At 42.6% G+C, this 20,725-nt stretch overlaps 2 protein-coding genes across 16 annotated transcripts in view; one reads left to right on the top strand and one right to left on the bottom strand.

The window, feature by feature from the left end:
* Positions 1 to 4,562, top strand: part of DCLK2 (doublecortin like kinase 2) — a 152,371-nt gene extending 147,809 nt beyond the window's left edge. For 5 of the 9 annotated variants that reach the window (XM_045466016.1, XM_045466005.1, XM_045465996.1 and 2 more), the window contains one exon: positions 3,144 to 4,562. In XM_045466016.1, the coding sequence (XP_045321972.1) occupies positions 3,144 to 3,371 (228 nt within the window). In that variant the 3' untranslated portion in view covers positions 3,372 to 4,562. Of the gene's footprint in view, positions 1 to 129; positions 211 to 765; positions 849 to 1,702; positions 1,716 to 3,143 lie in introns of all 9 variants that reach the window. The other 4 variants (XR_006709410.1, XR_006709408.1, XM_045466028.1 and 1 more) reach the window with 3 other exon arrangements.
* Positions 4,563 to 10,952: 6,390 nt separating this feature from the next.
* The window catches only part of LRBA (LPS responsive beige-like anchor protein), a 785,650-nt gene continuing 775,877 nt past the window's right edge, over positions 10,953 to 20,725 (bottom strand). For all 7 annotated transcript variants that reach the window (XM_045465918.1, XM_045465937.1, XM_045465946.1 and 4 more), the window contains exons 56-57: positions 18,124 to 18,275; positions 10,953 to 12,260 (exon numbers count right to left, since the gene is read on the bottom strand). In XM_045465918.1, coding sequence (XP_045321874.1) covers positions 12,170 to 12,260; positions 18,124 to 18,275 — 243 coding nt within the window. In that variant the 3' untranslated portion in view covers positions 10,953 to 12,169. The remainder of the gene's footprint in view (positions 12,261 to 18,123; positions 18,276 to 20,725) is intronic.

The following is a 20,725-nucleotide window of genomic DNA, read 5'->3' as shown; positions in this document are numbered from 1 at the left end:
GAACAACCTTTATTATATCTGTAATCCCAGTGGTGGTTGTGCAAGTGGTGTTTTTATGTGTGTGTTCAGTTGATTTTGAGCATGTTGGCAGGACCCGTCTAACCTCATGTTCCCTACACAACTCTGCAGGTTGTTAGGTCTGAGGAGCTGCTGAGTGGCATTATCACATTCAGTACCTACAGGAGAAATCAGTAAAGCTTGTCTCTGGAGGTACCAATTCTCAATGGCCAAAAAGCTGGCCTGTGAATTCGGGGCTTGTTCCCCAAAGCAGTGGCAAGAAGGCCTCCATGGGGATGCCATGCTAATCCTCACCCAACTGAGGACCTGGCCTGGGGCATGGTTGTGTGGGGGCAGCTGGTGGTGCTTCTGTGTTGTCATCCTCATCACCGCTACTATGTGTCTGTGTGTCCTGCCCTTGGGAACAGTTTTAAGTGTTTTTTATATTAAGAGCAATTAACCACAAATGACTCTCCCTGGTATTCATACGTTCTCATAAGTAGAGTATGTGAGGGTAACCTCGTTCCCTGCAGATACAAAGAGAAGTGGAAATAATAGTGTATCAATGCTCTAAGGTCGAATCATCAGATAACTGTCCTGTGGCCCATACAACCTTACTGTCTGTTGTCGCTCCTGGCATTCTCTCCGCCTTGGCCCCCCACCCCAAAGTCAGTGCCTGAGGCTCCCGTGAGAAAATTATAGGATAGGAATGAAAATAACAGCAAAAGAAAGTAAAGTTGATGCTATTGTCTGCATTTTATTTGACAGTTTGATTTGACAGTTTGAGAGACACTTCAGAGTTTCACTCTTAACCCAGTTGAGACTATGGGGGATCCTGAAGCAGAATTCTGGTATTCAAACATGCTGTGCTTAATCAGAGCAACTTCTAATTTGCAGCCCGTCTTAAATCTGCATGCTTGTCTCAGACTTTCTGACACCAGCGTCAAGCTCTTAGCTTCTTATCGGTGCGAGTCTCCTGTACGTACTGACATCCTTCTCAGCCAGCAAAGCGTACCCTTGGAAAACTTTATCTTAAAACTTTACAGCTTGCCCCACTGCCTGTCATCCCAGATCAAGAGCTGGCGAGTGCATAGCAGGAGGACGCCAGCAGCTCTCCTGCTCAGTGCTGTTTTTCACTTGGTGAAAAAGCAACTTTTTGTGAACAACAGCAAAGGACAAGTAACTCTGTGAAGGCTTTTGTTCTCTTTCTCCAGCTACGTGTCCAAAGATACATTTTTATCAGTAAGACAGGTGTGGAGCCTTTGGGATAAGAGAAGAGATTTCTATTGGATTAGGCTTTGGTTTAAGACAGGCCTGTGGTTCTGAATAGCACTTGCATTTTCTTTGACTTGTCACTTGGTATAGTTAAAGGACAGTGCCTCTGCGGGGCAGGCTCCTTGTTTATCCCCCAGGGGGCACATCCCAGCCTCAGGGACGAGGCCATCTTGTGGCAGGAAAGGGAATTACAAGAAACCCTCATTTGCTGCATCTTGTAGCCAACTTGAGAAAGGATGAATTCACACGGAGGGCTTTCCCCCTCAGAGGGGATGATGTTTCTTTCAGGGGGAAATTTGGGAATGATTTGGGTTTAATTTGAGATAGACAAAACTGTTTCAGTCATGTTGCTTCTGTTTAAAGTAAGTCTAGTTTCTGTCCCTGCTTTCTCCTGCCTCTCCCGCTGCCTGCATTGCTTCCCTCTGACTAGGTCCAAGGCAATGGTATGTACTAACCGCACCGCAATGCTTTGTTCCGCTGCACACACATGGTCTCCTGACAGGAACAGAAGAGGAGCAATAACTGGGGAGTTACTGTCTGTGCTACCCAGGAGGGGCTCTGTGGTAGAACCAAGTTGAATGCTGCCTCTCCCCATTTTCAGAGTGTTCACCGAGGCGTGGCTTGGCCTCCTCTCATACTAGGAACTTGGAAGCTTGTTAAAGAGCAATGCTAAGCTTCTGAGGGGGCTTTGCCACAGTTACCTGCTCCCCAGGTAATTGAAATCGTCCTTGGAAATTGCTGGCTATTCAGCGTGAGCTTGGAAAGGCCTGTGGAGAACCCTGTTTTACAGCTGACACCAAGCCAGCCAGCCACACAAGTCCGTCTTAAAAGGTGCTGTTCATTTGTATCTTCTCCAGACCTTTTTTTTTTTTTTTTTTTTTTTTTAAGAAATAAAGAATCTGTACTACATTTCCCCTCAGGGTAGTTAGATTACAAAACACCTCCTGATTGTTGTGCCTTTGAGCTAAAGGTGCCTGAGAACTGAAAGCACATTTGGAAACCCAGTGAGATGACAGCTCAGCTGGGTCTCACTGGACAAGCAAGGAAATGTTCAAACTGAGTCAGAGGAGGAGAAAAGAAGATTAGGTCTTACCTCCCAGTGTAAGGTCAGAAAAGCAAGGTGATTTCCTCATGGTTGTGGCTGTTTCTGTGCTCCTTGAAGAGCTGAGCAGATTAAAAACTTTAGGGGTGAAGCACCTGGCTGGCTTATTGGGTAGAACACACGACTCGATCTCAGGGTCATGAGTTCAAGCCCCATGTTGGGCATGGAGCTTACTTAAAAAAACAAACTTGGGGTATAACAAGATAAAACTGTCCAGAAAGACCAGAGAGCAGGTCAGGTGACCATGCAGGATGTCAAAAGGGGTAATGGTGCATGATCAGATTGCAGGACTTTTGTAGATTATGCAGACACTTGGGTTGTAAAGGGATTACTTATTTATATGACATGTGAGTAACTTTTCAACCTGTGATGAAGAACTTGCCTTAGAAAAGCTGTCAAAGCCCTAGTGTTCTTGTAGGGTTTGCTCATTGTCACAGGATTCTTCTGGGCTCCAGATCTGGGCATGGGAAGAAGCACTCAGAACTCAGGCAAGCTCAGAGCCAGAAAATAATTGCCTCAGGCTGCCATCCAGGGCCAGCACACTGAGCCAGGAGCAGGGGCCAACTGTGGCTGACCGCCTGGGGGGTTGGGGAGAGGGTATCCTCAGCCGTTGCTTTTCTCTTAGGCTTCTATTGGAAGAGAAGCTTGATGTTATTTCTCCTCTTCTGTTTCTGAGCCCTGTGCATGCTCTTGTGCGCTCCTGTCGTGGTAGCTATGACCCAAGCCCGGGCCGGGCTAATGTGTTGTTTCTCCACTGGTTTCTCCTTAGAACACGGCTCTAGATAAGGAGGGGCAGATTTTCTGCAGCAAGCACTGTCAGGGCAGCAGCCGACCTGGGATGGAGCCGACCTCTCCAGTCCCTCCCTCAGCTGAGGAGCCCCCCGTGTCCGCACCGGCAGACCTGGCCCCCGCCCCTCCAGAGTCTCCCACACCCCCTTGTCCTCCTGCTGCCGAAAGCTGCGAGCGGGCAGGGACCTGGCGCCGCCACCGCGACTGACCCCGGGCGGACAGGCTGGAGCCCACTGCGGCTGGAAAGCCCCTCTTGTTGGGCCGTGGCCCTCTCCTTGAAGAGCCTTTCTCTGCTGACTGCTGTTGGGAAGTTTGCTGGCACCTCTGAGGGCTGCCAGGATCCAGGAGCTCGATGCCAGGGATTTGCTTCTTTTCATAATCTGGGCTCTGCCTGCCGGTTCCTGGAGGTGTCCTATGCAGTGTTAGCTGCCGTGACAGATATTCGGAGCGGCTCGTTTTAAATTGTTTTCAGTTCAGTGGACATTTTTGCAGTGTCACCAGGAGAATGTGCAACTTTTATCTGGGATTTAATGCGTTTTTATAGAAACACTTTGGATGAATCAAGCTCTCTCCCTATTTAAGTAAACTCGGAGCGTTCCTTTTTTTCTTACGAACAATTTAGAACTGCATTTGTCCCTTTGTGGGTGTCCTGTGAGAGGTGGCGTAGCACCTTCCTCTGCCAAGGGGGTTCGGAGGACTGGCGTTCTGATGGAAGAAGTGAGCACCCGAGAGGACAGTCTGGTCATCGGACACTAATTCAGACTTTGAAAAGTGGTTCCAGGTGCCCGAGGAAGCAGTCCACCGTTAGCCTGGGGCGCTGGGCTCACCTAAGACCACACTGGATGTTTATTTGTATACAGACCACAGGGGAATGTCACTTTCTTCCCTAGACAGTGTGCTCTCCCCCAACTCTTCCCACATATGTATTAGGAGACGTTAATGGAGTCGTCCTTTGGGCTTTTTCATGAAAGGCGTGGCGCATGCGGCACCCCCCCCCCCCCCCCCCCGGGCCAAGTGGTTTCTTCTCAGCAAGCCGGCTTCTAGCAGAGCACGGTAAACTAGGCATCTGACTAGCCACCGCAGTCTCTTTCATCATCTGCTTGTCATCTGGAGCTGGCCGGAAACAACTGAGGAAACATAGCCCGAGGCACAGTCAGGACCGGGGCAGGAAGGTGCTCCACAAACATCCTCTGTTATTAACCTTCTGGAAGGCTGCTGGCAGTTTTTCCTTTTTTCCCCCACTACCCTGCCCTTTTTAATAATTGTACATAATCAATGTATTTGTTTTACTTGCTCATCTTCTAAACTGGGGGGCCCTGTAGTTCATTCTCATTGTTAGACTTTTGCCTCTTATAAGTGTACCCAACCTGCAATAAACCCTTCTTGAGGAAAAAAGTGATGGGGGTGGGCAAAGGATTGTGTGGTGTTGTTTTGCAAAGGATGTGTGATCAGAGCACACTTCCTTGGCCTAGGTTCCATGTCCTTTTATGAAGTTTTGGGTGAGGAGTGGGGAGGGGGAATGATGCTTGGGAAGAACACATGAAAATGCATCTTGGTCAAAGTGTATTTGCTAACAGGTGCACACACCTGCAACAAAAGCTCAGGAATAAATAGGGATTGTTAATGTATGGCAGAGGAATCTTATGGAGCCAATGGCTGGAAGGTCAGGCTTCACAGGAAATAGGAAGCAGGGCAGCTGTTCCCCAGTCTCCTTCTGTCTGTCACTGTCTCTGACTCCGAGACTGTGCATTCTCCTGTCTCTGCTGCTCTGGGTGCATTTTGGCTCTTGGTTCTGTTCTCTCGTAACTCCTGCTTGCCTGTAGCTCTGATGTAGCCCGGTGCTGCTCTGTCCCCAACTTCTCAAGGCTGTCCAACTCCAGGCCTTGAGACCATCTGCTTCCACTCTGGATCTCTTAATTCACATTGCTGAAGGAATGAGACTATCTGACTGGCCCTTCTCCCTGGGCTGGTGCTGACCCATGATTCACTCCAGCGGCTGGTTACAAAATGCAGATTTTGCCTCCTGGGCCTACAAAGGCAGCAGGTATAGGCTTCAGGAGGAGGGCAGTTTCAAAAAAGCTGTAACGTATAGGTCTAGAACATTTTGCTTGTCTCTGGCCTCGCTAATGAGTTAAAGAGCAAGCTTTTTCATGGCTCCCAGTGGAGATATTTTTGTTAATGAAAGAGAAGAGCTAATGTAAAGGAAAGAGAACATGGAAATAGTGATGGAGCATGGCCTCTGGCAGTGACCAGAGCCTGAAACCGGGGTCCCTCTCTGGAACGAGGTTAAAAGGCATTTGCTGACCACTTCAAGTATTTGCCAGGGAAGTGCTGGTCACTGGTGATAAGACGAAGGAGTGTCTTCTGGACAGCACGTGCTCCCATCCTCTGTGTCACCCTCGGATGGCCTGGGACATGGTGGGGGAGGATGGCCTGGAGACACGAAGTAGCATGAGCAGGTGGGGCAGCACAGCCTAGCAGCTCTCCTGTAATTACATGAATCCCACAAACACCTGGAGAAACGATGTGTGGCAGTGAAGGAGCAAACCACGCCATTGACCGTAACAACGCAAGTCACAGAATTGGTGGGAGACAGAATCACCGTGCAGTTTTAGGTTCTTCCATCTCCAAAGCTGTGCTCTTTGGAGGAACCCTGTCCCACGAGGACAAATCAAGGCCCGGGTGTGAATGGTCATCTAAGTAATGATCCTAAATAAAGGCCCTGACACCACAAGCAAACTGTTCATTTGCCCATGTGTTTAGAAAACATTTGTTGAGCTCTTCTTCTGTTCTCAGAGTCCAAATTAAATACAGGGATGTAATTGCTAGGTTCCTCTGTTCCTGCACAGTGAGAATGGCATGTACTTGTTTGATGTTCATTCCCTTACTCCAGCAGGGGATCTGTGTCTAAAGGATCTGACCTGTGAAGGGGTAGAAAAAGGGAAGTGGTGACCTGCTGAAGCCACCATGGGGTGCCTGCTGGGCTCAGCAACTGCCCAGGGGTCAGGGAGTGCGTGTCTCTCTCTTCAAAAAGGTTGCTGTGTTATGGAAGTATATGGAATACATGGATTAAAAACATTCGGTAAAACTTCCAGAATATTTTCATGGATACAACTGTGAAATGTGAATTTGAAAATAGGATCGTTGAGAGCAGACCATACGGGACGAGAAAGGGAGCTAATGATTTTGGTGGGGAAAGACCTCTGGAGCAGCGCTGACCCCTGGAAACACAGTGTAAGCTGCCTCATTTAACATTTTCTGGTGCCACATTAAAAAGGAATGGGTGAAATTAATTTTGTAGTATATTTTATTTAACCTAGCGTGTCTACAGTATTATTTCCACATGTAACCAAAGTAAAAAAAAAAAAAAAAAAATCTTTGAGATCTTTTTTTTTTTTTTTTTAATCTTTGAAATCTAGTGTGTGTTGACAGGCACAGCACATCTTGGTTTGGACCTGGCACCTGTAGAGTGTTTCACAGCCCATGTGGCTCCACTGGCCACACTGGATCGTGCTGTTCGAGAGAAAAGCCCCAGACAGCTCTTGGTCTTTGTTCCTGTTCTTTTTTTGTTTTGTTTTTGCATATGATGTGAACGACCATCTAGAAAGAATGCTTATCCATGTTTTAAGTGGGATGGGCTGGATGTCAAATTCTCTCAGCAGGTGAGAACACTGATCCGAACCTGTGGTGTGAAATCAGATTGTGAAGCCCCTGCCATTCTGTTGCCTGAGGCCTTGATGTCCACGACTTCATGGGAAAGACCCGAGAGCGGAGAACTTCAGTGGTCACCATTCATTAGGTGCCGACAGAGCTGCTGAAATGTCAGAACCTTAACTGTGTTGTGAGAAGTCTGTGCAAATTGTGGGCAGCATGAGCTGAGCCCTCTGTGTGTGTGTGTGTGTGTGTGTGTGTGTGTGTGTGTGTGTAGGTCTGTTGTGAAGGCCTCCCAGTGTGTGGTGGTGCCCATAAAACAATGATCACCCGGAAGAGGGCAGCCAGAGAGGTGAGGAGGACCATAGCCCTGGCAGCCAGGGACTGGTGGGAAACACCATACGGTGGTAGTTAGGGGAGACCAGAGGCACATCTGGTAGATGTCTTGGGCTGAATGAAGAACTGTTCCATAGCAGGGATGGTGGTCCAAGGTTAGCAGGCAGGAGTTACGAAGGGCCAGACGTGAGTGCAGAGTCTAAGGCTCTAGCCAAAGGGCAGTCCAGTGACAGAATTAGCTGCTTTCTGAAGGAGTGACAAGTCAGTCCTTGAAAATGCTTAGCTGCTAAATAAGAACCACCAGAAAAGTTTATAGTGTACAGAGTATTTCATCCTGTATCATTTGAGCCACACCACATCTGTTAGAGATATTAATGTCCACATTCCACCAGTAAGGAAACTCAGAAGGACCAGGAGCTCATCCAGGCATGCTGGAGCTGGGACTTGCGCCTCTCGGTTCCCCAGGAAGCTATCCTTACGACTGGGCTGTCGTCTAGGTGCTCAGAGATGCTTTACCTGGGACATCTGTGTCATAGGCAGAGGTGGGATGGTCTAGCAGAGACACCTGGCAAAGTGGTAGAAAACTGAGCAGGCCTGACAGGTTATCACAAGCAGGGGGGGTGAGTTCTGTTAGATGAGGAAAGAGTAGTTTTTCCAGAAGGAAGCTGATACATGCAATTTAGCTTAGTCTTAGCCAGTGGATTTTTTTTTTTAAGTTTGCTTGAGAGCCTGTGTGAGTGGGGGAGGGGCAGAGAGAGAGGGGGAGAGAGAATCCTAAGCAGGCTCCATGTTGTCAGTGCAGAGCCTGACACGGTGCTCAAACCCATGAGCTGGGAGATGGTGACCTGATCTGAGATCAAGAGTCGGACACTGAACAGGTGCCCCGTTGGCCAGTAGATTTTAAGAGGGCTACCTTATGGTAAAACCTACGGCCTTGAACTCAAAGGCAGTTAGCTGTGGGAAGGGGTTGTTCTCATTGAACAGCTGAGGGGAAGGAAAGGGTGTATTTGGTACACAGGCATTTTGCTCCTGCCCTTCCCTTTCCCAAACCTCTTTCATTTGTGTGCTCAGGATGGTTTCAACCCTGTGGGCTGAGTTTGGTGGGTTCTGAGGCTTGGGCACCCGTCTGTGCCAAGGATGAAGTCGAGTCTGGGGAATATCTTTCAAATTGTCCCAAGTCCAAAGCTGCAAAGCAGCCAGATGCTTCCTGCCAGGTATGAGGAAATTACAAGCCTGCCCAGCTGCCCCGCCCCCCACCTTGGTTTTGGCAAGGAAAGATATTCCTTAAGTTGGGACAGAGAAGTAATTCTTTTCATGTTTCTAGCATATGACTGCTGAGGTCTCAGAATTCATAGGAACATTTGTGGATGGCCGTCTTCCCTTGTTGGATAGTCTGTCTCTGGAAGACAGCTTGCTGAAAGACCAAACCATGCTCAGTTTCATTAAAAAAACGTCCCTTGGTTTGAACAATTTGAATTTTTGGTTCGTAGGAGGGAGGGCTGGGAGTGATGTATCAGTGTCATTAATAATAGGCTTAGATTTTTGTAAATAGTGATCTTATGATTTTGAGGGACCAAAAAGTGCAAGATGGATTCAACTCTTCAATGTGAAAGAAAAATACAAATGAGGATTTTCCCACACATCTGAGAGGAAAGAGGAGAGACAAAAGGAAATGTAACAAATGTTTTTTGTATTTTGTTATTTTATTGGTTTGCTATTATTATGGTCTTTTCCTTCCATTTTTTAGTTTAGGAAGTTGTGAAACTTCCCAGCTTCCTTATGCTACAAACAAGGGGGAGTAGCTAGGCTGGTAGCTCTCCTAACTGAAGTGGAAAACTCTTTGCCCAGCAGTGGGGCAGAATAGCCAAGTTTGGGGCCCTGGCATATTTGCTGATACACATGCTTTATGCAGATTTTGGGATTTACGTCCTGTCCTCCTCCTCTTTTATTTGTGAACATGCTTTGTCCTAATGTGATGTCACATGATGGCGTGAGGCTGGGGGGCTGGCTGCTACTCCACGATCTATAACGCATACGAGAAACCGGCAGACCTTCTCCACCAAGCTCAGTGGTGGGATCCTTCATACTGTGTCGTTGCAGAAGGATTCTGTATCCTTGGTCTGCTGTGTTCTTTCATAGTGATGGGGGGTGGAGCAGGGGCAGGACTGATGCAGTAAGAAGGACCAAACCAGGCCCGTGATTTGTATGGCCAGGAGCTCTTGAAATCATATCCAGTAAAAACGTCACAGATACCTAGTGAAAATCTCTCTCCTAAAATTCCTATCTTGGTAGATCCGTCGTATGCTAACTTAATTGAATTCTAGTTGCTGAAAAGAGTACAAAGTGGATGTGCTGTCTGGCTGTTCCTGGGATTCCCAGCCATCACCTGCAAACTTGACTCACACCCCGTCTGCCAGCATGGTGGAGGAGGGGGCCACATGGCACCAGGTGTGCATGGTCAGGCCCCTGGGCTCTGCTGTCGGATCTGAACGGAAAAGGGGAGCCCAGGTTCCATGTTACCTCACGTCCTACATGCAGCTTCTTGAGGTTCCTGTGCAGGGTACTTTGAATCTTCATGTCCTATATGCTAAGTAGAACTAAAGTGTGATATTATTTCAGGGGGCAAGATCATTCCTTTTTATTGAATTAATGAGATTTACTTATGGATGTCTGGTGTACTCTGGGGGATAAGATTCTCATCTAAGAGTGAATCATTCATCAGCATGCATCTGTGCTTGTCAAGTTTTCATGTCCTATATTCGCTAAGCCCGTACACTTTCTCTCAGAGACCTAGTGCTATTTCTTAAATTACAGAGCCTCAAGGACTTGATTGGTGACTTTTCGGTAAGAATCAATACTATCAGGGAGGAAAATCTGAATTTCTTGAGGCAGTGCACTTTAAAAGGAGCTGTAAATCACCGTATGTAAACTGAACACCCCACACTTTGAACCACGTCCACGTACGGAATGTCTTACCACGCTTCCCGTCTGTTGTAGGGCATCCACTTTCATCGCAAACCACCTCAACTTTGACTTTTTCTCCTAATTGGTTTAAATTTATTTGGAGTGTAATGGTTTCTTTAAAAAGTAGTTAATACTGGATAAAGTAGGTGAATGCTGAATAAATCCAAACAAATATGGTAAACAGATTCTGTCATTAAGCAACCCTTATGTTGACATGAACTAGGTTTGAGTAAAGGAACACAGAAGTGATACATGTTGTCATGCTTCTGTATTACTTTGTGTTTCTGTTACTTTTCCAGAGTTGTAAGTTTTAAAAGCAGTATAGGCAGTGGAGGACCAATTTTCCTCTTAGATTCCAAGAGGAAGCTGCTTTATTCACTTTGCTTTAAGCTTATAAAAATAGGGTAGTTGAGGTATCAAATGCTTGGCATAAGGACTTAGGTATTCCTGATTTTCTCCTACCATTTTCTCTAAAGTTTCTAAAGTATAATATCAGAGGGTAATGGCGGTGAGGATGCTTAATTAATTTACCTGTAACTTGCATATTTCTTTGACCTGTGATGTACTCACATTTGACTTTTTTTTCTTTCTTTCTTAATGGTTTATAAAACAGTGGTGGATCTTAGATATAGATCTAATGTTTTCATCAGCGAAGTCTTGGTGAGAGGGAGCCAAAGAAGGCCCATGTTCCTGTTTTCATTCAACAGTGTCTCTTACTGGTTATGGTTCAAAATCTGGGGCTGAACCAGAGTTTGTTTTTTTTTGTTTTTTTTTTTTGTTTTTGCAAAGAATTATCCTTGTTTTAAAGTAGAAGTGAAAAGATAGTATTTTCCAAAAATTCAATTACAAATGCCATTTTATTTTTTCTGTCAAACTGAGTTGTTCCATTCCAAATCTCTGCTTTTAGCGAAGAGCTGAGTGTTGGGAAATAGGAAGGGACCCCTTTAGGTAAGCTGCCAGGGAATTAGAGATGGATTGTCGGTTTCAACTCAAAGTTCACAACTTACAAAGAATTTATTTATGCAATACAGACCTTTTCTCAAATATTTTTCACAGAATTCCACACATCAATCTACTAGAAAAGTAGAATTATACACCAAAATAACATGTTTCTCGGTACAAATTGCTACTCAAAGGAAGGTGAAGATATTCAGTAACAAATAGAAGGTGAAATGGGTGTTGCTTAATACAGCACCTGGTGGCCTCTGCGCTCAGACTGGGGTGGGGGAGGGGAGCCCTCGCTGATGGCTCTGCCTCAGTGAGTGGGCACGGTCAAACCTTAGGGGTGAGCTTTGGTACCTGCGTTTACTTCAGAAGAAAAGCAAAAGTTGTGAGCCCACGAGCATTCCCATCCTGTCATTTTGGTGTACTATGAAGATGACGTATCGGGAAAAAATTGTAAATAAAAAACATTGTAAATACTTCACACTTGCTAGAACATGAGATCCTTTATGTTAAACACACAATAAAATAGCCTCCCCCAAACCAGAATTTTCTAGGTCTAAAGCATGCCTGAAGAATAATATTGATAGAAATAATTCACTGAGATGCTTTAAATTACATTTACCATAATTTAAACATTACTATGTAAATCCCAGAAATTTCAGTGCTGAAGAAGCACAATTGCTTGGAAAAATACAGGACCCAAAGTACAGCATAAAATTCCCTATACCCATTACCCTATTTCTTAAAATCATGTATTTCTCAAGATTACAGATAAAGGGGAAGTGTTTTTTCATAATATAGCTAGAATAAGTGGGTTTACTTGCTCCACTGGATATGTTTCCATAATTGGTGAAAATAGATTTCTCATTATGACTAAAAATATAGATTTTTTTAAACTACAGAACCCAGCAGCCAATTTTCTGCTTTGCTATTCCCCACCCCCCAAAAGTCAAGCAAAGTCTACAAAAATAGCAATTAACTTTAAAAAATATTTTGCTTCTTCGAGCAAATTTAAGTTACATTCAGATGTGATAGCTATTTCTAAGAGAAAGATGCTTCCCATTCCTTTCCCTGCCTCGGCTGAGGGCGGGGTGGATAAAGCTGTCACCGTCAGTAGCGGGTTTGGTATTCGTGATGCCACCGGTTAAAGTCGTTGTAAAACAGAACGATGCTTCCTGAGGCCATGCCAGAAATGATGCACCTGGGAGAAGCAGAGAGAAGGAGGGGTTTACAAACCTATTTTTTCCCTAGGGATCTGTTACTAAAGAGATAACCGCCCTCCCCAAACCTACAAGGTAAATACATAAGATGGCAGTGAAACCTAACAATTTGTGAGAATTAAGGTATGTTTTTTGATGATCAAAATGACAAGTCACTAAAACCTGGACAGACTTGATAATTTCTAATGTGGGGCTGGCTAGTGAGCCCTGATGTTTATTTTTACATATATAAAATGGAAGCATAGTTGACACATGACGATCCATTAGTTTCAGACGTACATCATCATTCCACAACTGTATTACCATGCTCACAAGTGGAGCTACCATCTGTCACCATATGATGCTAGTACAGGACCACTGACTCTGTTCCTCTGCTGTATCTTTCTCCTATCTTTTATATGAGGTATCAGAACCAAAAGAAACTCAAACGTAATTGCTGGTGGAGGAGGAAGCACATAGTTAAGTGATGGAGAGCTCTCTAACAGGTACAAAGTCAATGAAGAGTGAGAAAGCAGTGTGTTGACTGTAATTTGGGCCAGGCCATGTTCTTAAGAAGATCTGGGTAGGGGCTTAGTCCTCTTAAGACCCTGAACTCACTGAGATGATCACTGAGGACAGGAGCTATCACTGCTTGCTCCCTGTCCCTGAGAAGGTAGTGCAGGGAGAACACGGAGAGCCCTAAGACTGTTTATTTTTAATTTTTAACTTTTGAGAGAAATTGAACGTGAGCTGGGGAGGGGCAGAGAGGGGGCAGGGTACACAGGATCCGAAGCAGGCTCTGCACTGACAGCAGAGAGCCCGATGTGGGCTTGACCTCATGAACCAGGAGATCACAACCTGAGCCGAAGTTGGATGCTTAACTGACTGAACCACCCAGGTGCCTCACTAAGATGAATGGTTTAGAGGGAGCCTATTAGATCTTCCTCTGAATGGTCTGGTTAGAACCAGTCTTTAGAAGTCATTTTCAATATCCTTCCTACTGTCTCATATCAAAATTAGAAATTAAAATATGCCACTACCAAAACACCAAACACAAAAGAAGGCAGTAATGAGGGAATGAAAGACAAAAAAATGCTCTAAGACATACAGAAAACTTATCAGTAATTACTTTAATTATAAAGGCACTGAACTCTCCCATCAAAGGAGACTGGCAGAATGGATTAAAAAAAAAAATCAAACTATATGCTGTCTACAAGAGACTCACTTTAAATACACAAAAAGGTTGAAAGTGACAGGATAGAAGAAGATATTCCATGCATACATTAATGACAGCTGGAGTGGTTATACTAATATCAGACAAAATAGGCTATCAGTCAACATCTGTTATGAGACAAAGATACTACATCAATGAAAAGGTCAACTTATCAAGAAGATATAGCAATTGCAGGCATACCTTGGAGATACTGTGTTCTAGACAACTGCAATAAAGCAAGTCAAATGAGTTTTTGGTTTCCCAGTGCATGTAAAAGTTATGTTTACATTTACACTGTAGTCTATTTCTATTTTTAAAAAATTTTGTATGTTTTATTTTTGAGAGAGCGTGAGTGGGGTGGGGCAGAGAGAGAGGGAGACACAGAATCCAAAGCAGGCTCCAGGCTCTGAGCTGTCAGCACAGAGCCCGACACGGGGCTCAAACTCACCAACCGTGAGATCATGACCCGAGCTGAAGTCAGATGCTTAACCGACTTCAGGTGCCCCTATACTGTAGTCTATTAAAGTGTACAACAGCATGTATAAAAAAAATAGTGTATATACATGAAAAATACTGCTAAAAATTGCTAACCATTATCTGAGCTTTTTGCAAGTTGTAATCACAGATCGCCATAACAAATGTAAGGAGAACGTTTAAAATGGGAGCATTACCAAAATGTGACAGAAACATGAACTGGGTAAATGCTGTTGGAAAAATGGCAGTGATATATGTACCTAACACAGGATTGCCACAAAACTTCAATTTGTAAAAACAGTATCTGTAAACCACAATAAAATGAAGTCTGTCTGTAGAAATTTAATACACCAAATATCTGAGCCCCCAAGAGATAGGGAGCCAAAACTGAAAGAACTGAAGGGAAAAATAAGCAGTTCTACAACAATAGTTGGAGCCTTCAATACCCCACTTTCAATAATGGGTAGAACGACCAGAAAGAAGAGGACCTAAAGAATACTAAAATCCAAGGGGATTTTAGAGCACGCAACTCTTGGTCTTGGGGTCATGAGTTTATGCCCCATGTTGGGTGTAGAAATTACTTAAATTCTAAGGGGGGGAGAAAAACTAAGTGGACCTAATACATATGTCAAACACCCAACAACAGCAGAATAGACATTTTTCTCAAGTGTGCATGGAACGTTCTCCAGGCTGAACCATGTTAGGCCACAAAACTAGTCTTAAATTTAAAAATCATACACAGTATCTTTTCCAATCACAACAGAACTGAAGTAGAAATCAGTAACAGAAGGAAAACTGGAAAATTCACATAGAAATTAACCAATGAGTTGACATCTTAACAGAAATTAGAAAACACCGAGAAAAATGAAAACAAACACAATAAACCAAAAGTTAATGCAATGCTAAGAGGGAAATTTATAGCTGTAGATACAGAATTTAAAAAAGATCTCTATCAGTAACCTAATACTATACTTCGAGGAACATGAAAAAGAGAAAACTAAATCCAAAGCTAATGGAAGGAAGGAGATTATAAAGATTAGAGTGGAGATAAAAGGATAGAAAAACATGGGAAAAATCAAGAAAACGAAAACCTGGTTCTTTAAAAAGATTAATAGAATTGACAAACTTTGAGCTAGATTAAGAAAAAAGGACTCAAATTACTACAATCATAGATCTATTACTTCCAACTTTACAGAAATAAAAGAGGATTATAAGAGAATACTAGGGACAATTATATACAAACGAAATGGAAATGAAAAAAAAAAAGATTTTAAGTAATCTCTATACCCAGTGTGGGGCCTGAACTCACAACCCCAAGATCAAGAGTTTCATACTCCACCAACTGAGCCAGCCAGGTGCCCGTGAAATGGAAAAATTCTTAAAAACACACACTATACCAAAACCAAATCATGAAAAAATAGACAACCTGAATAGACTTACAAGTACTAAGGAGACTGAGTCAGTAATCAAAAGCCTCCCAATAAAGAAAAGCCCTGGACTAGATGCTTCAATGGTGAATTCTACCAAATATTTAACTCTTACTCTTCTAAAATCTGGAGAGGAGAGGAGAGAACACTTCCTAAGTCATTCAATGAGGCCAGCATTACCCTGATACGAAAGTCAGAGAAAGATGCTACAAGAAACAAAACTTACAGACCAATATGCCTTATGAATACTGACAAAAATCTTCAATAAATGCTAGCAAACCTAATACAGGCACATATTTAAAGGATTAGATACGACCAAGATGGATTGATTCCTGGAATGCAAGGATGGTTCAACACAGAAAAATTAATCTACCACATTAATAGAATTAACAAAAACTACATAATCATCTCAATTGATGCACAAGAGGCATTTGACAAAATTCAACATCCTTTTATAGTAAAAAAAACAAAAAACTAGGAAAAAAAAGGAAAGGACATAAACACAATAAAGGACATTTATGAAAAACAGCTAACATCATACTTCATGGTGAAGACTCAAATCTTTTGTGATCAGAAACAAGACACAGCTAATCACTTTTACCAGTTCAATATGGTACTGGAAGTACCAGCCAGACCAATTAGGCAAGGCAAAGAAATAAAAAGCATCTATTGGAAAGGAAGAAGTAAAATTATTTCTATTACAGATGACAAGATCTTATATTTAGGAAATCCTAAGGATTCCACAAAAAGTTAACAAATGCAACAAAGTTGCAAGATATAAAATCAACACATAAAAATAAGTTGCATTTCTGTACATGAACAATTAAAAATCTGAAAAGGAAATTAATTCTATTTACAATAGCAACAAAACAATAAAATATTCAAGAATAATTTAATGCAGGAGGCAAAAGACTTGTACACTATAAACCACAAAATATCGCTGAAAGGAATATAAATGTAAAGACATCTGTGTTAATGGACTGGAAGATTTAATATTATTAAAGTGATAATGCTAGCCTAAGCAATCAAGAGAGTCAACCCAATCCCTATCAAAATCCATTTTTTTTTGCAAAATTCATAATGGATTCTCAAGGAACCCCAAAATAGCCAAAAAAACATTCTTGAAAAAAAGAACAAAATCAGATGTTTTATATTTCATGATTTTCAAAACTTCCCACAAAGCTACAGTAACCAAACCAGTCTGATACTGACATATAGACAACTAGAATGAAGAACCCACAAATCAACTCTGACATGTATGGTCAAATGATTTTTAACAGGGTATCAAGACAATCCAGTGGGAGAAAGGACAGTCTTTTCAACAAATGGTTTTGGGAAAACTTGATACCCACATGCAAAAGAATGAAACTGGATCCTTATCTACTGTCATACAGGTATTAATTCAAACTGGATCAAAAGCTAAATATAAGCGTTAAAACTATAAAATTCACAGAGGAAAAGCTTCATAACATTGGATTTTGCAATAATTTCTTGGATACTGCTAAAGCATTCACAACAACAGGAAAAAAAAGTTGAAAATTAAAAACTTGTACATCAAAGGACATTATTAAGAGTGCAGAGTCAACACCACTAGTCATTAGGGAAATGCAAATCAAAACCACAATAAGAGACTACTTCACACCTATTAGGATGGCTATTATTAAAAAATCCACAACCAAAATATAACCTGTGTTGGTGAAGATGTGGAAAAACTGGAACCCTTGCGTGTGGCTGGTGGGAATGTAAAATGGTACAGCCACTGTAGAGAAGAGTTTGGCAGTTTGTCACAAAGTTAAACATAGAATTACTATGTGACTCAACCATTCCACTCCTGGGTATCCACCCCAGAGAAGTGAAAACAAGGATCTGAACAGATATTTGTATGCGAATATTCATCGCAACATTATTCACATTAGCCAAAAGGTGAAAACACCCAAAAAGTCAGATGAATGCATAAACAAAGTGGCATATACTATTCAGCCTTAAAAAGGACTGAGGTTCTGAAACATGCTACAACAGGACAAGTACTGTATGATTCCCCTTACACAGAGTACCTAGAAGAAGCAAATTCACAGACACTGGAATTGAGCTGGAGCTCTGGAAGGGAAAATGGGAAGTTAGTGTTTAATGGGACAGAGCTTCTGTTTGGGATGATGAAAAACTTCTGGAAATGGGCAGTGGCCATAGTTGTACAACAGTGTGAATGTACTTAATGCCACTGAATTGTACACAAAAAAAATGATGGTAAATTTTATGTATATGTTACCTCTATAAAAAAAAAATCAGAACTTAAATGAGTGTAGAAGCAGCAAGATGCCAAAGATTACATTCCCCAAATTTACCACTTAGAAGGTTTTAGGAAATAAGGCAAATCTCTCCACAAAATCCTCATGGACATACAGGCCTTTTATATTCTACATGTTTACGGTTTTTAGTTTTTATTTTAAAGAAAAAGTACTCTAAGAAATATAAAAAGCTTTATGGCAACATAATTACAGCCTTTGTTACTTAAATCCTATCTATTACTAGAGAATTCAGCCTTTGTCTAAGAGTGGCAATGCCATCAAAAAGAAACATCACGCTTTTTAAAAAGTATCTTGGAAACCCCAATATTTACTGGATTTTTTGATTGCCCAGGTGACCCCCACAACCCATGGTGACCCCGATAACCCAGTCTATCCATCAGACCATTTAAATAAATTCCCTCCAGTTTTTAATATCACCGTCAGTAGACCATGATTTCAGTGTTACCTCTGGTCGTAAGACAGGGCCATGGCCCGGATTCCAGCGTCACAGCCCGGATAGGCGAAGAGATGCTTGAGGTCAGACACCTGCCAGACCATGACCACACCATTGTCTCCTCCTGTGAGCAGGTACTGCCCGTCTCGGCTCAGCTGGATGGCCTATGAGACACAGCAATATTCAGTGGAGATGTGGTCCTAGGAGAACTCCACCTCCCACCCCGTTTAATTTCCACACCACGAAGCCACTGCAATGCAGGGAGAGATTGTATGCATGTGTTCCTAAGGAGTTTTTAGGAAATCATGAGTTACAGAAAACTTCTGCCATTTTTCAAAAGTCAAATGGACAAAGTTAGGCAATGTCTGATGTTTTGTTTTTGTGTTTTTAATTTTTGATTTTTAAAGATGAGGTGGCAAAATCCTCCAGTTCTGTGAATACTATTTAGATGGTGTATGTGGTGGACTAGAATCAGTGCTCTAAAATGAGGAGCCTCATGGCACCTCTCCACTTGTACTGTGGACATGCTAAGAAGCCTATTTTGTACCAAGGCTATGCAGACAGTGCTAGCTGACCTCATATTGCCAATAAAACACTGCTGCCTTTGGGGCTACAGCCCCACGGGAGAAGGCCAACAGTTGTAGTACCTTCACTGGGCCTGCTGGATTTTTATAGCAGGTTAGGAAGACAGGTTGGTAGAGAACTACAGCTTCCAGGGTGATTAAACCCCGGGTGAAGCATTTTCTTCTTGCCTCAGGACTGACTGCTTCCTGCCAGTACTGAACAGGAAGTACACACATGGAATTTGCTCTTCGATCCCGTAAATTGGGCCAAATGTGGACCACTGCTTGTTTTTATAGGACGTTTTACATTTTTAATGGTTGAAGAAAAATCAACAGGATATTTCATGATGTGAAAATTACATGAATTCCATATTTCAGTACCCATAAACAAGGGTTACTGGAACATAACCACGCCCATTTGTTTATGGCCACTTTCGCAAGTGACTAACAGAATATAGAGCCTGCAAAGCCTAAAGTATTTATTACTTGTCCCTTTACAGAAAAAGTGTAAACACCTGTAATCCTGTGTCCACCTGGAGAGTGAAGTGGGAATACAGATGGTGCAAACAAGCCAAAAAGGAAAAAAAATCTAACTTCTGAAAAACATATCTACACTCTCCTACACTCAGTTTTAGTATAGTTGCCTTAAGTCTTTAACCTACCCTTTGACAAATTTTTAAAAAAATCATAGAAAAGTAAGGGCCGTTTCATAGGCATTCAATTCATATTTATGCAAATACCAACTTTTACTGGTCTCTTAAATGTAGCTGCTTCTCAAGAATACAAAAATACATCTAAGAAATAAAAACCCACATGTGGAAGATAGTTACATGTAAGAAATATTCTCCAAATCTTAATACAAATAGTAAGATTTTTCAATATAAGTAAAAATCAATATCCCTTCCCCCCATTCACTTTACAAATAGCGATCTCTAGGGGGTGTCCGGGAGCTGCAGTAAAAACTAGGACAAACAATTATTTGCTCTACTTCTAAAATTCAGCTGATGAAAATCCATTAACCTTATGGTTGTGGTTCATTTGAGTTTTATACTTGAGGCTTTTTGCTGGATAAGTGCTATATTAAAATACAAATTAAAACTATTAATCTTTAACTCTTTGTACTAGTAAAGAATCTCTAATCCTAGTCTATCTGGAATTTAAAGCCTGGATTTTTAGGATTATACATTTATCAGCATCCAAAACATTTTAATGAGCCTGGGGCCTGCCAGTGTGAAAAAGTATTTTGCTGGCCTTTCTCATGAGAAACCTGTCAAGTTCCCCTGGAGGCAAGAGTCAGGGTAACATTCACTAAATGGCACTCTGTCTTCTACTCAAAGCAGCCCTCAAATAGTTCTTAACTCTAACACGCCTCCCTCAGTACCCAGGCCGGGTTGAGCCTAACAACTTTAAGAGGGCCCCAGAGACATGCTTAGATCCTCCTCTGCAGTCCAGAGTGCCTTGGACAATGCCACGGCTGAACTGGTTTCTACAGCCAGAGTGGTCTGCTGGGCATGATCGCATCCTAAAACACAGCTTCCACAGAAAAAAAAAAAATAGATGAGTTCCTGTGGGTGAAATGGTGGCTGTCCTTTGTTTAGGGTAAAATAACTTTGCTGCTCTGTAAAAGCTGCCCACTTCATTTAAGTTACTCATTAAGACATCTAAACACTGCCTAGTTGATGTGCTATGATATGTTAACCAAATGCCACTGAACAATCTGGGATCTAAATAAAAACAGGTGGGAAGCCTTGATTAGTGCAGAGGTTCCCCAGGCTGCCTGCCTGCAGGGTTCTCAGTATTTCAAAGAAACTTAATTTCTGGTCTGAGCTGATGACTAATTTGTTTCCATGGTCTCCTTTCCTTATACAGGCTCAGACTGCAGGGCCTGCAGGATGGAGCTGGAGATTTTTGCTCTGTGATGTCTCTTACTCTTTCTCTCTCTCCCTCCTTCCCTCCCCAACGCAGTTAGCTGTGAAAGTGTCAGTCTCTGGAGCCATGGGCAGGTAGTGCCCATTTTAGGCAAGCTTGTTTTAATCACACAGTTGCCACTT

This window comes from Leopardus geoffroyi, chromosome B1 (assembly GCF_018350155.1).
Source record: "Leopardus geoffroyi isolate Oge1 chromosome B1, O.geoffroyi_Oge1_pat1.0, whole genome shotgun sequence".
Classification (NCBI taxonomy): Eukaryota; Metazoa; Chordata; class Mammalia; order Carnivora; family Felidae; genus Leopardus; species Leopardus geoffroyi.
Note: the sequence above shows the minus strand (reverse complement) of the source record. Positions and strands in the feature narration are given on the sequence as shown.